Here is a 15,446-nt window from a genome sequence, read left to right on the forward strand (position 1 = left end):
TATTAATATTTGTCATTTAAATATCTATTTTTACAGATGCATTTTTATTTTTGCATCATGTAATGTCTGTTTGAATCCTGCAAAAGTTACGAAGATTCACGTCTGTGATGTGATTTTCTTATGCACACTCTGCAAACAAAAAAAGCAATATAAATTTTGAACATTTTTTCATTTGTTAAAGAATATTTCCAATTAGGAAACACTAATTATTTTCATCTCAAAGCTTCCTTTGCACACCTGGGTGTTCTTCCTAAGGGTGAAAAGAACATTTAACTCACCATGCCCCCTAATTATTGCATTCTCCTCCCAAGTATAAAAGATGAAAGTGATTTACTCTTCAATCCATTTTCTTTTGAGCGGTCAAAGGTCAGTCTGAGATTTATATATTAGAGTAGTCTCTTTAATAAAAGAGTGTGACAAAGAAGTTGAGAGGGAATTATTAAGTTGGTTTTTCTTAGGAACATACAGTAGTGTGTAAAGGAAATAATAGAGGGCTATGAACGTCAAAAGAAGGAGGACTTCTAAAAGGTCTCCTGAAGAGGTTCCTAAGGCTCCTACAGTATTGTTTGACAAGGAAATTGATACATGACTCTTTACGCGACTCTTTTCAACACACACAAGCTATCTCCTGAGCAGAATGTAATTAGATGCTCCTTGGTGAGATACCATTAAGTTGTGGGGCATTTTGTATACCTTCATTAGTGTGAGGCTTGGTTAGCTTTATGATTTTTATTTTTATTTTAAAGAAATGGCTCATTAATTTTTTTGTGCACGTTACGTTGGTTTCTGTGAGAAAGTAATATTTAAATATATAGGTCTTGATGCATCAACCCTGCCCCACATTTATATGTTCACTTAGCATAGGTTGCTATTTCCCACGTTGTGCGCTCTCTCTGTGCAATAAAAAAAGTATAATCGGTTTTATTTAATTTGCAGCAATCATTTTTTTTAATAGACAATGATCTTAAACATTCATGCTTACTAAAGCATTCATAATGTTTCCATAAACCAGAGGTTTTCAACCTTTTTGAGTCCACAGCTCACTTGACCAACTACATTCTTTCTGTGGCACCCCTGTGGGGCTCAGGAGCCCAGTTATGTCACCTTGCCTGCAGAGCTAGCAGCCTCTCACCCTTTGTTGAACACCCTCCTTTGTGGAGTATTCCCTCAGCCTCCTCTCCTCTTCCCTCTCCTTGGGAGTCCTCTGGGGAGTCGCTACTGTTGTCCCTGGTCCCTGAGCTCCCCCCCCCCCGCCCCAAAGAGAGGTGCCTTCTCACACTGCTCCACAGCGGTCTGGGACTTGTCTGTCCATTACCAACAGCTAGGACTAACTGGCTGGGCTCCCTCACCTGCTTGCTTGCTTACTCGGAGGCTGCTTCAGCTCCCAGCAACCAGCACCCCCTGAGGCACCATTTGCCTTCAGAGCTTGTAGCCAGGGCAACTGCAACAAACAGCTGTGCAAGCCTTTGGGAGGCAGAGACGCAAAAGGACATCAGAGGAGGGTGGGCAGGGAAGAGGGACAGAAGCCATTGTTGCCTGCGACACCCCAGATCATCATTCAAGGCACCCCAGGGTGCCACAGCACACTGATTGAAAATCACTGCCATAAACCATACCCTCCAGCATCTTGAGTCCCAGAACTTGGACACGTATCTTCCCACCCATGCTCCTGTGTGAGTCACATGATGTGAGATTATGTAACATATAATATTTCCTTTTTTCAGGGCCATCCTTTACATTGCCCAAAACATGTGTTTTGGGGGGGTTGCATGAGATTGCAGCCCTCCAAAATCTGTGTTTTTCAGGGTGATATCTCTTTGTGAAATCGCATGAGGTCACAGCATCCAAAATGGCCACCCTGCTCTCACATGAGAAAACAGAAATGTCCACAAAGCTCCAGATTGTCCTCAATGCTATTTAACAGCTATATGAAACTGTAATAAGAAAAACTATCTTCCTGATTACTTCTGTGCCCTCCATAATTTTGCCAATGTTCTGTACCCATCAATTTGCTTTAGAATTGTAATATTGTTCCTGAATATCAGCAAGGGATTCTAGAAGACTTGTTCACATTTATTTCCACTAGCCTTTTGAAAGGCATGGCTAGTGAGATTTTTTTTTTTCTTTGAATAACAAACCCATGTTGCCTCAGACTCTGCTTTTGAAACACCTCTCATCTTCAAAAGAAGCTTGCCATGTGGCATGGCAGCTGCTGTTCGGGAAACACATGCTCAAAGCCCTCTTGAGCGCATGGAACTAATTGTACTGTTCTTTGGATTCCAGCCTATATTTTCACTGATAGAGTTTATGAAACATAGTGCTTTATGATTAGTGGTTCCCTTAAAAGTGACTTGTGTCATCTCTTACTGGGTCTCTTTGCAGTTCATAGCAATAAGTATGAAATACAGAACATGCATATTTTGTGCATGTTTTCCATGGTTGGCGATCTTTCATAGGCTTTTATAATTTTGACATGATGAAGTATTGGGCACACAGATACATATCTAGAATTACAAGTAGGAAAGTATATACTTCCTTTTATTTTGAGAGGAATAGTGTAAACTGCAAAGTGTAGACTGGTTGCTTGGTTTCATTTGAATCTATTCTCCCTGCCCCTCAAGATATTTTCATATCCCTAGATTGTAGCAGAGCAAAAGGGACCTGAAAAGCTGGCCACTTTTTTTTTAAGCCTTAAACACTTTGATAATGGTTTGCATCCTTGTGGTTTCCCATGGTGTACTGATAGTTCTTTATGATTCTGTCATTTTCAATCAGCAAAAAGTACATGTGATCAGTATATCTGATAAACTTGTCAATGCCTTTTTAAAACAGGATTCCCCAATCTATTCCATTCAGCCCCCTTCTTCATCATTTCAAGTATAATCTTGATAAGACGGAGATATGTAACAGACAGCTGTGTATAGCTAGCTCAGACTACAACTAATTTGTGCAGGAAAAAATTAAATCAGGAGGTAAATTATTTCATGATTGCTCATTCCCAACAGAGTTGGGCATCATTCTGAAGAAAATATCAAATAATTGGTTTCAGGCCGTGTCAGACACATGCAATTCCCTTCACTAATGGCTGTGTGAGGTAGCACCAGGCCTCAGGGGTCACAAAAGAACTGGAATAGCTTACTGCTAGGCACAGCAATAGAGAGGCAGTGCACATAGGAAATGAAGTGGCAATAAGTGCAATCCATAGGGGAAATGTGCTTCACTTGGAGTTTAATATATTGGCTCAGAGTCTGGCAGTAAGCCATGCAACAATTGTTTACCTTTTTGTTAGCATCTGCATCTGTTCTGTTTTGTAAACAGCACTTAAATTCAGTCCGTAAATGCTGGAATCAATAACAACTGTTAAGGGATTTCCTTCCTTTTTCATATTTTATAACAAATGCAATCTACAAACAATGTTTGCCTTAGATTAACAAGGAGCAGACATTAACAAGGTCAAAGGGATTTGCTTGTGAACATTTTATAGCTTCTTGGATGTGCAGTAATTATATCTGCAATTTGAACATATCCTGTTACCTAGTCAAATGTAACTGTTTTGAAAATTGCTGGTGTATAGTAACGAAGCAGATTTTAAGTACCTTAAGTTCTGTGCATGAAAAACTGCTGGCATTCTAGCACTTTAGGTTGAAACAGTATTGCAGCTGCTATTCAGAAATACACCTTTTGAATTCATAGGTGTTTCTTATGCATCTAACATTTAATGCATTAGTATTAGGTTGCAGTCCTGCACATACAGGCAGCTTAAATCCCAACTAAGTCATTTCTTTGCAAAACATAATATTTTAAATCTACAGCTGTAGTACCATTAACAGTGTTCTAGTATAAAATGAACGAGGGCTGATCATGTCTAGCGTGTATAAAGTGAATACAGCATTATAGAAAACATGTGGAAGCATAATCTTCTACAGCATTATAGAAAACATGTGGAAGCATAATCTTCTCTTTAAAAGAGACTATGCAGATGATGGATGACTTAATTGTAAAGTGACCATTAGCTTTGGCATCACAAAAAGATTGATATAACTGAGAGCACAAAAACCATTGTCATTTGTATTTTTGCTTATAAATCCCCATTCAGTGTTTTGAATCTTTATATAGCAAATAATTGCAATTATATTTTTTGCCAAATATTAGCTACATGCTGAGAGCATTATGATCATTTAAATATAATGTGCAATTGACCTTTGAAAAATCTTTGGCCAGAATCCAAAGAATGGAAAGATGTGTATGTATGGCATTGAACTATATGTGGGACTGGATCTTTGTTTTGTTTCCCTTTTCACTGTGGATGTTCTAATTGCTGAAAATCAAATCTGCTTTTTAAAGTTCAAAATCAGGTTGTTTCTTGGGCAGTAAGAACTACTGTGGAGAAAGGTGCTCCTGCTGTTTTGTGTGGTTCCCTCACATGCATGCAATCTCAGCTTTCTCATGCTCACCCAATAATAATGGGGTTGGTCAGGATTTCTTTTCAACAGCTGACAGAATTATCAGAATATTGCCCACAGAGCTGCTGTGAAAGTTGGTCCTTTCTCTTTTCAGTGATGCAAAGAAAATGTGTTTTTTTGTAGGTTTCCCCCCAAGTGTTTCTCACAAAAATTGGTAGTGCTAATCTTTTTGTTGTCATACCCTACCTGTTTGGGTTATTAAATTCTACTTACAATGTGTGATCTGACTGCCCTAGAGTAGACCTACATCTGTTTTTGCGTATCCAAGTAGTTTGCTTTTGTTTGCCCCTACAGCTTCTGAAATGCTATTCCCAAATGCTATTCACAATAGGCCAAAGAGCCTCACTACTCTCAACTAATGAAGCGTGATGGAAAGGGAAAAATAAATATTAGGAGGGATCTTTCACAGGTTAACAGTGCAATTGTATCCATACCTACTCAGAAGAGCAAACCTTATTCAATTGAATGGGACTTACTCCCAGGCAAGTGTTTATAGGATTATAGCAGGCTTAATTTCTTTCACTGAATTTTAGAATGTAATCTAGAAGTGCATGTGGAAATATAAACAAAACGTAAAAGCAATTTGAGGCTTGTGGCACCTTTGAGATTTATTTTTGCATGAGCATTTATGAACTTTTACCAGACGTTATAAGCATCAGTCAGGCATTCTGACAAATTTCACTTTCTAATGTGTGGATGAATTAAATGTTACTATTCAAGAATATAAATACAACAAACAGTCATTCTGACATATTAAGCGCACACGTGCACACACACACACACACAATATAAATACTTCAATGTAAAACACATTAGATTACAGTTACTCACTGACAGGGTCTATCCCAAATCACATTGAGACTTTAGAGCTCAGAGGTCAACAGTCAGCATGATTTTCTCACTGCACCAGCTGCAGGATAAATGCAGAGAACAGAGACGCCCATTGGACATCGCCTTCATTTACCTGACAAAGGTCTTGGATATCATCAGCCATAAGAGACTATTCACACTGCTCAACAAGAAAGGATATCCATCTAAGCTTCACAATATGATATTTTTCTTCCAGGAGAACATGTGTGGCACCATCGTCTTTGATGGTGAATCCTTGGATGCCTTCCCTATAAAGAGTGACATGTAGCAGGGCTGTGTTCTTGCCACAACTCTCTTTGACAAATTCTTCTCCTTGGTGCTTTCATATACCTTCAGCTCGACTGAAGATGGTGTGTATTTTCATTAAAACAGTAATGGAGTTCTGTTCAACCTGGCACATCTCTGTGCCAAAACAAAAGTGTGGCAGATCTTCATCCGAGAGATGCTTGCAGATAACACAGTCTTGACAGTGTACTCCAAGGAAGCTCTACAAAGACTCATCAGCCATTTTGCCCAAGCTTGCATGGAGTTCGGCATTACCACCAGCCTGACAAAAAACAACATCCTGGGTCAGGACATCACCAGCACTCCACACATCAGCATTGGTGACCACAAGCTTGAGATGGTAGACAATTTGGTCTCCCAGAGTTCCACCATAATCAGCAACCTCTCAATTGATGCTAATCCGGACAAGAGTATTGGCAAAGCAGTTACAGCAATGGCTAACCTCTCCAAAAGGGATTGGGAGAATGTGATGCTAATGACCAATACCAAGATGAAGTTCTGCCAGGCTTGCATGTTGAGCATGCTACTTTATAGAAGTGAGTCATGGGCAGCTTACAACCGCAAGGCGCGATGCCTCAATGCCTTCCAAATGCTCAGCATCAAGAGGAATTTGGGCATCACGTGGCAGGACAGAATCTCAAACAAAGATGTCCTCTCCCAAGCCCACATTCCCAGTATGTTTGCACTCCTGTCTCAACAATGTCTCTGCTGGCTTGGTCATGCCCACAGAATGGAAGATGGCAGGATCCTCAAGGATGTGCTCTACAGGGAGCTGGCTTATACAAGCCTTTGTTTGGCTTGTTAATATTTGCTCATTAGCAAACTTCCTTGTTTCCCTTTTCTATTTATTTAAAGCTGAAGAGATAGCCTCTCTTTTCACTCAAATTTATTATCTGGTTATTCAGTGTGAAAATGACACAGTGACTTAGAGTGACAGCATATTTATGTGATTTGAACTATTAAAACAGAAAAGGGTGTATTTGATTTATTCAGTCTGCTATTTTCACTACAGAGATTTTCTACATTTAAAATGTTAAAATAAATACTCTTCAAATAAAAAGAAAATCAGGGTAGTATCCAATGTTTTGCTGGTTTAAGAGACTTGACCTAGTGGAATGGAACTTGCCCCTCCTCTCCCCTGCATGCTCTCAAAAGTACCTCCAGAGGGTTAAGGCACCCTCTGCAGATTTTGCGGGGCTTACAGGGGGAGGAGAGGAAACTGCCAGTGGAACTCCATTAGCAATGCTTGGGATACGACCCAAAGAGTTTAAAACAGTTGATAGTATAACATAGCTGCAGAAATCATTAGTAATTTATATGCCGAAGTGCTGATTTTAACTTACATTCTTCCCTGGAAGTTGGTTGTGTGTGGGGTTTTTTTAAGGACTTTGAAAGAAGTGAGAACAATGCAAAACAGAATGAAGCACCTTACTATGTCAACTAAGTTGACTTTTCTGTTCTGGTGGTATTTAGAATACACATGATCTTTATTTACACACACACAAAAGAACATGCCATAGCCAAAGCCATTAATATGGTATAACGAAGATTTCACTACTTGCAGAATGTAAATTCTGGGCTTCAGGTAGCTAAGTCTTAGTGCTGGAATTACAAGTTTCAGCAGGAGTAAGAACAGAGTCTAGACCATGGGTAGGCAAACTAAGGCCTGGTGGCCGGATCTGGCCCAATCGCCTTCTAAATCCGGCCTGCAGAGGTCCGGGAATCAGCGTGTTTTTACATGAGTAGGATGTGTCGTTTTATTTAAAATGCATCCCTGGGTTATTTGTGGGGCCTGCCTGGTGTTTTTACATTGAGTAGTATGTGTTCTTTTATTTAAAATGCATCTCTGGGTTATTTGTGGGGCATAAGAATTCGTTCATTTTTTCTTTTCTTTTTTCAGAATATAGTCTGGCCCCCCACAAGGTCTCAGGGACAGTGGACCAGCCCCCTGCTGAAAAAGTTTGCTGACCCCTGGTCTAGACAGAAAGCTGTGGCAGATCTCATGAAAGAACTAAGACAGAGTTGAGGAATAATTAGATCCATATCTTGCACAAGTAGGGGCAGCTCAGAGATGGCAGCCAATTTAGGGAGGCAGGAAAACCAAAAGCAGAAATGTAGTTAGATGAATGAAAATAAAGAAAGACAAGACATGGATATACTTGAATAGGAAACCTCACTATCCCCATTTTGCCTGGATTCAGTCTCCATCTACTTGCTTTCATTCAATCTAAGAGGGTTGAATGGGATAGTTATTCTAGGCCGTGATCTGTGGTTATGTAACTTTTGAAAATAAATAATAGAGCTGGGTTTCTTTAGCATATTAACATCTCACCGCAGATGTTTGGATAATTTATTCCAATGATTTCATAGATGTTCAACTGTTGAACAGTATCAATGACAATATACAACTTCGTTGTACATCATAAGACAATTCTTGTGGATTTGAGAAATCAACACTAATTTTATGAACTTGCCTGGTTAAGAAAAACAGACCCTTCTCAGAGGCATCAAAAAAGTTTTAAATTTTTATCTATAGTGACCTACATTTCATACAAGTATTCTTTATATAGACATCATTTTTAGTAATGTTTATGCAGGAGATAATTTATATCACATTTGATGTATTTTAGTGCACTTATATAGATATATGCTACAGTATAGATATTGTATGAAATTAATTTCTCCCACTTGTTTTGCAGCGGCTCAAGAATGTTCTAGAAAAGGGAGAAACTTCTGTTTGACACTACATCAACTCAGATGTCTTTCTGAGCTTATAAAGCTTTTTTTGTTGATGGAAGAAAAGGTTGAAGAACTATCTTCAGAAATGCTGTTATTACCATGTTTTTCTGAGAACAGAAATGTTCAAGGTAATGTACATTTCCCCCACTTACCTTATTTTTCCTTCAAAAGAATTGCCTTGTAGAAATTCAGTAGATAGAATAATTGGGATGAGAAAATAACATACCTCTTTATCAATCCCGTAATGTCAACTTATTTCTGGTGTACTCTGGAGTCTTTTGAAATATTTTTTCTCACTTTTTTCATAATTAACATAAATATGAACTTTCTAGCTATAAGATGATGGAAGATTTAATAATCGCCCAAAATTATAATTAGTTTATTGCTCAGAGTGGGGAGATCTGGGTTGAAAGTGTGTTTTAGGAAGCAGCAAGTCATTGGGAGGGGCAGCAGTATTTTTTGCAGGGCTTATGCCAGAAGGAAAGACCTATTAGTAACCTGCTAATCTGGAAGCAATATAGAAGTGCAATGGCAGAGTACTTTGGATGGTGCCACCATATTTCTTGTCAAGGTATTGCACTTCATATCAACTAGGCTACTTTGTCTGTGGGCTGTGGGCTGTGTTTTCTCAGCATGGAATAAATTGGAGCCCTGCACTATTTTCATATTAGCATTATACTGAAGTTAGTTAGACAAATGAAAAAATTGACACTAGAACAGAAAGTTTAGTTTTTCTTTGTTCAGGATATCATGCGGAACCTTTAGATTTGATGTACTGAACATTTGTAAAGCTCCATCAAAAATAAAGTGGTCCTTTGAGAAGTTCCTCATATTTTATTTTATTTTGCCAGAGGTGGTATCGTGAGTTTCAGCTAAGCCAGAAGGTTTCTTGGCCATCATTTTTTTCCCCTAGACCCAGCGATGACAAAGAGCAATGGCTGCATAAATTGGATGTAAGAAGAACACTTAGGGTTTATCTCAGAAAAATCAAAGATTTCAGATCTTCTGACAGATTGTTTGTACTCTTAGGGGGTCTTAAGAGGGGTCAAATGGCTTCTAAGAGTTCCTTAGCTAGATGGTTAAGGAACTGTATTAGGGAGGCGTATGTAGTTAAGGGTAAAGTGGCTCCCAGGGTTTGTAAAGCTCATTACACTAGGACTATAGCTGCTGCTTGGGCGGAGAGGTCGAAGGCTTCTACATCGGAAATTTGCAAGGTGGCCACCTGGGCTTCTCTTCATACGTTTTCATAGCATTATCCCTTGGAAGTAGTCTCTTCTGCAGATTCTGCTTTTGGTAGGAGGTTGCTTGTGAACCAAAAAAAAAAAAAAAACCCTGCGAAGAAAAGAGAGATGCGTAGTTCACACTACTTCTCGCTGCCATCAAGACAAGTTCCTTTGCAGTTTGCACAATGGAAACCTATGAAGGCCAATTTAGGTGGCAGAAAATAGAAGTTACAACTCAAGGAAGCACTGCCTACTGATGCTCTCTGATTGTAATCCCATGGCAGACAATAGCAGCAAGGGACATAGTGGGGGGAAATGAACATTTATCAGAGAATATATGCTGAAGTAATCAGGACTTTTTTTATCTCAGTTTAAATTCTCTGGAATTTGATTCTTTTACATCTGCTTCTATAAAACGCAGAACTTCATTTAGAACAATAATTTCAAAAGTGCTCCACTTGATTTCAGTATGCTCACTTTTCTTTTTACATTTAATTCTTTGTCTTTATACTAAGAAACACAACTAGTTCTCATTGAGGGCCATATATACGTGAAGTATCAGGAAAAAACATTGACCAAAATGTTAAAAAGAGCAATCTGAAAGAAGTCTTCAGTTGCATGAATGCAAAAACAGTTGGCTTAGAAAAACATGGATTGAAACATAATGCATAATGAATTCTTAACCTAATATGAATTTGATTTGAATAATGGAAAAAGTGAAAATGTTTTTCTTCCCACCGTGAATTCTGTGTCATCAGCGCAAGGGGGTTATATTTGTCATTTTCAGCTAAGATTTGGTACCTTGAGTGTATTCTGACTTCGCTTCCTTATTTTTCTAGAATTGACCAAAATTTGAGTAATACATTGATTTTGTCAGGTACCAGCTGAAAAAAATTAACCTTTTCTTTCTCCATTCCTTTGTCCATTCCTGCTGTTCCATTCTTGCTATACACTGCAATTAAATTAGTGGAATGTTCAGACATACCTAGTACGTTCATTATCACAGGCAATATGATCCTTTGAAGGAACCTGGAACATTCAGCAGCAGTCATGGATAAAGCAGAACATTCTTATTTGGAATGAAGAATGCTTGGTCAAATTATATTCTCCTTCTGCCCTTCTGGTGTGATTTCTCTTTCCTCTGGTCCTTCAGAAGTCTCTTGTTGAGATTTTCAAAAACATCTAACACACTTTTCATCTTCCTCTCACCTTTTTTTTCTCCATTTCAGCGAGAAAGGTGAACTTTAGACAGATCTGATAATGAGTGCCAAGAAAAGCTTTTTCCAGTGGAGCTCTTTGAAACCACTCTGGGCAAACTTGTCAAGGCCCTAGGTTTTCAAGCTTTGCCTCAGGGGACTAGAAAGATTTGCAAAGGTCTTCCCTTCACAGCTTAAGAAGAAATCTATTACTTCATATAAATCTCTAGAAAGCACTGTAAAAGAATAACATGATCACGTTTACAAAGTCACTGCTGTAATGGGTAGCCTTTTAAATCATATAATGTTAGTTTTGTCTCTGTGTGTAGATCCTAAAAATAGCAGCAGCAGCTTCTTTCATAAAGATTATTTTCAAGAAACATGGTGATGGGGAGATGGAATGTACACTGAGAACATAGCAGCTGGAAATACTTTATTTTCATTAACTTGTTAGCACTTTATTGGAATGGACTAACAAATAAAATTCTCACTCAAAATGTTTGCAAATCTCCCCTCCCCCACTTAAAAATAATAATTTATGTGGTGCTAAATTTTCTTCCAGATCCCTTTTCTCTATGACTATCACACATTGCCCTGGGCAAACTATGGGAAAGAATACTGCCTTGCAGATCCTTTTGGATATTTATTTGACTGCTTAAAATACATATAGTAGTAATACTATATTAGCTTTTAAAAGAGTGAAGTGTCAGTTTTAAATGTGTTTAAGGAATCTCTCTTGTTAAAGTAGTGTAGAGATTCATGTCCTTTGTTTACCGTATGTTTTTGTATATAATGTAAATCATCTGGATCTGGATTCCTTGGCAAACACAAGCATTTGCAGTTGTTGATTTCCTCTTTTCTATAAATGTTTATATATTTCTGGGCAAATAAAAGACAGAAACTATAAATCACTGAATGGTATAAAGTGGCACAAGCACTTTCCAGCCACTATGATTATTAACAGTAGCCAGAGTGGATTTCAAAACTTGAATTTCAGAAATAGTAAATGTGTTTCCTTAAGGGAGGGCATAGTCTCTGTTGCCCTTAAAGAATCAGCAGATATTAGATTGTGTGTGTTTAGTTCCCGAAATTGGTACCAGTCCTTGCTGGTACCAATTTCAGGAACTAAATCCCCAAGATTAGACCCTATAAACTCAGACATTTACCTTCCAGTCTAACCTCTTTTGGAGCAAGATACTAGAGAGGGTGGTGGGCTTTCAACCCCACTGATTTAGGAGAAAACTGATTAGTAAACCCATTCCTATCCATATTCAAGACTGGATAGGACTGGCTTTGAGACAGAAAGAGCTTTGGTCGTTGTGATGAATGTCTTAAAGCTGGCGACTGAATGATTACAACACTTGGTTCTACTCGACCTCTCTGAGGCTTTTGATATAATCAACTATGGGTGTCCTTCTGTGACTGGATTGGAGCCAGGATGCAGAATATTACAATATTACACCCTTCCTGGGTGGCTGATTACAGAAGAAAGAATGAATGAATTGATTTATTACAGTCACAGATCAGAAATATAACTGATAGCAGAAGGTAGTGCTGGGTGATAACTGTTCCACTCTATGCCTATAGGTTGTATCTTGTCCCCCATGATATTCAAGCATACACATGAAACCACTGGAGGTTTTGTCTCCCCCCCCCCAGTATTTTTTCTATCTTACCCTTCAGTATAAGTGCTCTCAAGTTAAGGCTCAACTGTTTTAAGAGTTGTGCTGTTTTTGTTTGTTTGCATTTTTGTAAGTTTTAATCATGGATGTTTTTAATGTTTTGATGAAATTGTGTTGTTACACATTTTAATTATGTTTGGATATATATATTATAATTGGTTTATTCTTGTGGAATAACCATGTGGAAGCCATTTTGGTGTGTAAGTGGTATATATTTAATAATTCTAACAATAGGTTTAATCCGCTGCCCCATTTATCCTCACAACTACCCATGAGGTTGAGAGAGACTGGCCCAAGTTAGCTTAATGTGTCGGTTTGCCAGATCCTAATACCACGTTCTAATTACTACACCACATTGGATCAGCAACATTGCCAATATGCAGATGACAAGCAGCATTACTCCTTTTTTCCACCACTTAATCTCAGGGAGCCTGTGGAACTCTTGAACAAGGGCTTGTCCACACTTGGCTTGCCTAGGAAGCATGAGTTCAAGCAGTATTCCATTTGCCCCACCGCTTTCCCCAGGAAAACCCACTCGTTACCACTGAATCGGAGCAAACGTCAGTCCACAGAAAACCTGATTGTTGTTTGCTCCAATTATGCGGTAAAGAGCAGGCTTTCTCAGGGAAAGTGGTGGGAGAAGCAGAAGTGTGCATGAACCTCCTGCTAGGCTCCAATTTGTGCTCTAAATTGCACAACTCCTACTTTACATATGATTGAGAGAAACATTTGTTTAAAGATATGGGTCTGTCACTGGCAGCCCACAAACATGTCAAATGCTGCAATGAGCTGGGGACCGATCTCCCACACCAGCAAGTTGGGAGTCTGTAGATTCCAATTGTTAGAAAGTTTTGAATATTTTATTTTTAACTGACTTTTTCTAAGTTACTAATATTTTTATGTAAGTATCTTAATAGACTGTTGATTCCAACATTTAAATATCTAAATATTGTATATACTATATATATCATTAAGTAAAACAAAAATGTAGTTATCGAAAAGAGAATTTTGTTTGCAACCTGAATTTTACTTTTATTTCATTACTAACATTCCACTGCAGCTTGCTGAATATCTTTATAGAATGTATTGATATATCAAGTTTTCCACAGCCTTAATCTTAACTTTGATCCCGTTTGTCATACTGTGCAGGAGTTCTGAAGAAAGCTGGTGGGGAGCTTTTAATAGGGGAAAGTAGAGCAAATGAAACCAGTGTGCTTCCTGAACAGTTACTTCAGGTAAAAGAGGTGAGTAAAATAAAGAGTCAAACTCTCTGGGAGCCTGTTTTGTCTGCGCCGTCAATACAGATAAGGACCTATTAACATATTCATTACAAATCCCTTATGCTAAGATGCTAATAATTTCAGTGCTATTAGTAATTTAAGCCTGCAAAGACCAAGGGTGGAAAGAAAAAAAGACCATATACAAAAATTTGTGAATATAAAAGAAGCTGTTAAACCATTTTGTGGCATCACTATTAGAAGAACAAAGTCGCTATCAGAAAGGCAGTGAACATAAAAACATATAAAGGTGCCATTGTAAGTTTTTATTTAATGTTCCCGATGTTTCCAAAAGTATTTTCAGGCGTGTGTTGAAAACTGAGGATCTATTTTTACATAAGCTTGCTCTTACAATTTATGATGGCCATTTGCACAGGCTCTTTTCATATTAATATATCCCATATCATCCTACAAATAAAAAGCACTCATATCTATTTCTCATAGTCTAGCATAACCAAGAAACAAGCCACTTTCTGGAGCTAATGCATAACTACACTGGTGCTGCGATCTCTGTGGAGCATATGAGTGAGGGGAGTTCTCCCACTTTGTCTGAGCAGTAAAATATATTGCTTTTGAGCTGCATCTCACCAAAATTAATGAATCAGTTCTATCACATTTTAAATATAATTTTAAACAACTATCAGCAACTTAATAAGTCTGAATAAAGAACACATAGGGGAGTAATCAGTTCATCTAGAACCAAGTATCAAGAGTCCAAGTTATATACACGTACAACATTTTAGATCATCAATGAAACAAAGCTTGGCATCAAATGGATTACAAAGCTGATTACTGAAGAAATGAACTGGTTTGCTATTCTCAGCTTTTAGGGCTGGGATCCAAAGAACTGGTGACACTGAAGTGTAAGGGCTTACCAGTGAAAATGTTTACTTTTTGTCTTTACATGGCAGATACCTATTGCACCTCACAAAAGTCCCTCACTTTCAAAAGCAAGTTTCTGTTTGAGAAAGAAAACCCAAACTCTGCAGTTCTTACCTACGTTGTTCCTTTATTTAAACATCATCAAAACATCATGAATCTTCAGAGTTGCATCCAATTGCTGTCCCCTGGTGACAGAAGACTGATCTAGCAGACAATTTTGTCAGCTGAACAATGTCCCCCTCCTCCAGAAGCTTTGGGTGTGTGGCGGGGTGTGTGTGTGGCTTTGGGGGACAGCATGGGAGGTGGCATGGAGAGCTGCAGAGGACAGAGGCAATTTCCAGAAATTGCCTCAATCCCTGCTTCTGCTGATGGGAGCCTCAATTGGATCAAAAAGATTTCCCTTAGTAGGGACTCAGCTGGATACAATTATTTATTTTGTTTATATCCTGTCTCACCAGGTTTGGTTGAAACACTTTATAATGAATAGGAATCATCAGTAAAACATTTAATATACAAAAGAAATATAACAATAAAACTGACTGCAATAGCATCTACAGCAGCCAGAGAACATAGATATTACAGCAGGTAGAATCTCAGTTCCATAGCATTAAAACACTTTACATTATTTCTCTGAAGAAGTGCAAGTAGACACTGTTGGCATAGGCAACAGCAACAGCCTTTAATTAATACCCACATTACTGAGAAGAAAAACACACATCTGGGTCCAGGACTTGGGTGGCTTTCCTGAGCTGTGAGTTTAGTTTGAGTTTCCCCTTTCTGGCTTGCTTCTCTTTGTAGTATGTGTGAACTGATCATTTTAAGTAAAGGA

General features: G+C 38.3%; 1 protein-coding gene across 8 annotated transcripts in view; it reads left to right on the plus strand.

The window, feature by feature from the left end:
• Positions 1-15,446, plus strand: part of KIAA0825 (KIAA0825 ortholog) — a 192,562-nt gene that overhangs the window by 28,205 nt on the left and 148,911 nt on the right. For all 8 annotated transcript variants that reach the window (XR_013394645.1, XM_028747987.2, XM_028747985.2 and 5 more), the window contains 2 exons: positions 8,318-8,485; positions 13,608-13,702. Coding sequence is in view for 7 of the 8 variants with exons in the window: in XM_028747987.2 (XP_028603820.2) it covers positions 8,318-8,485; positions 13,608-13,702 (263 nt within the window). In the remaining variant the exon portion in view is untranslated. The remainder of the gene's footprint in view (positions 1-8,317; positions 8,486-13,607; positions 13,703-15,446) is intronic.

This window comes from Podarcis muralis, chromosome 11, assembly GCF_964188315.1.
Source record: "Podarcis muralis chromosome 11, rPodMur119.hap1.1, whole genome shotgun sequence".
Classification (NCBI taxonomy): Eukaryota; Metazoa; Chordata; class Lepidosauria; order Squamata; family Lacertidae; genus Podarcis; species Podarcis muralis.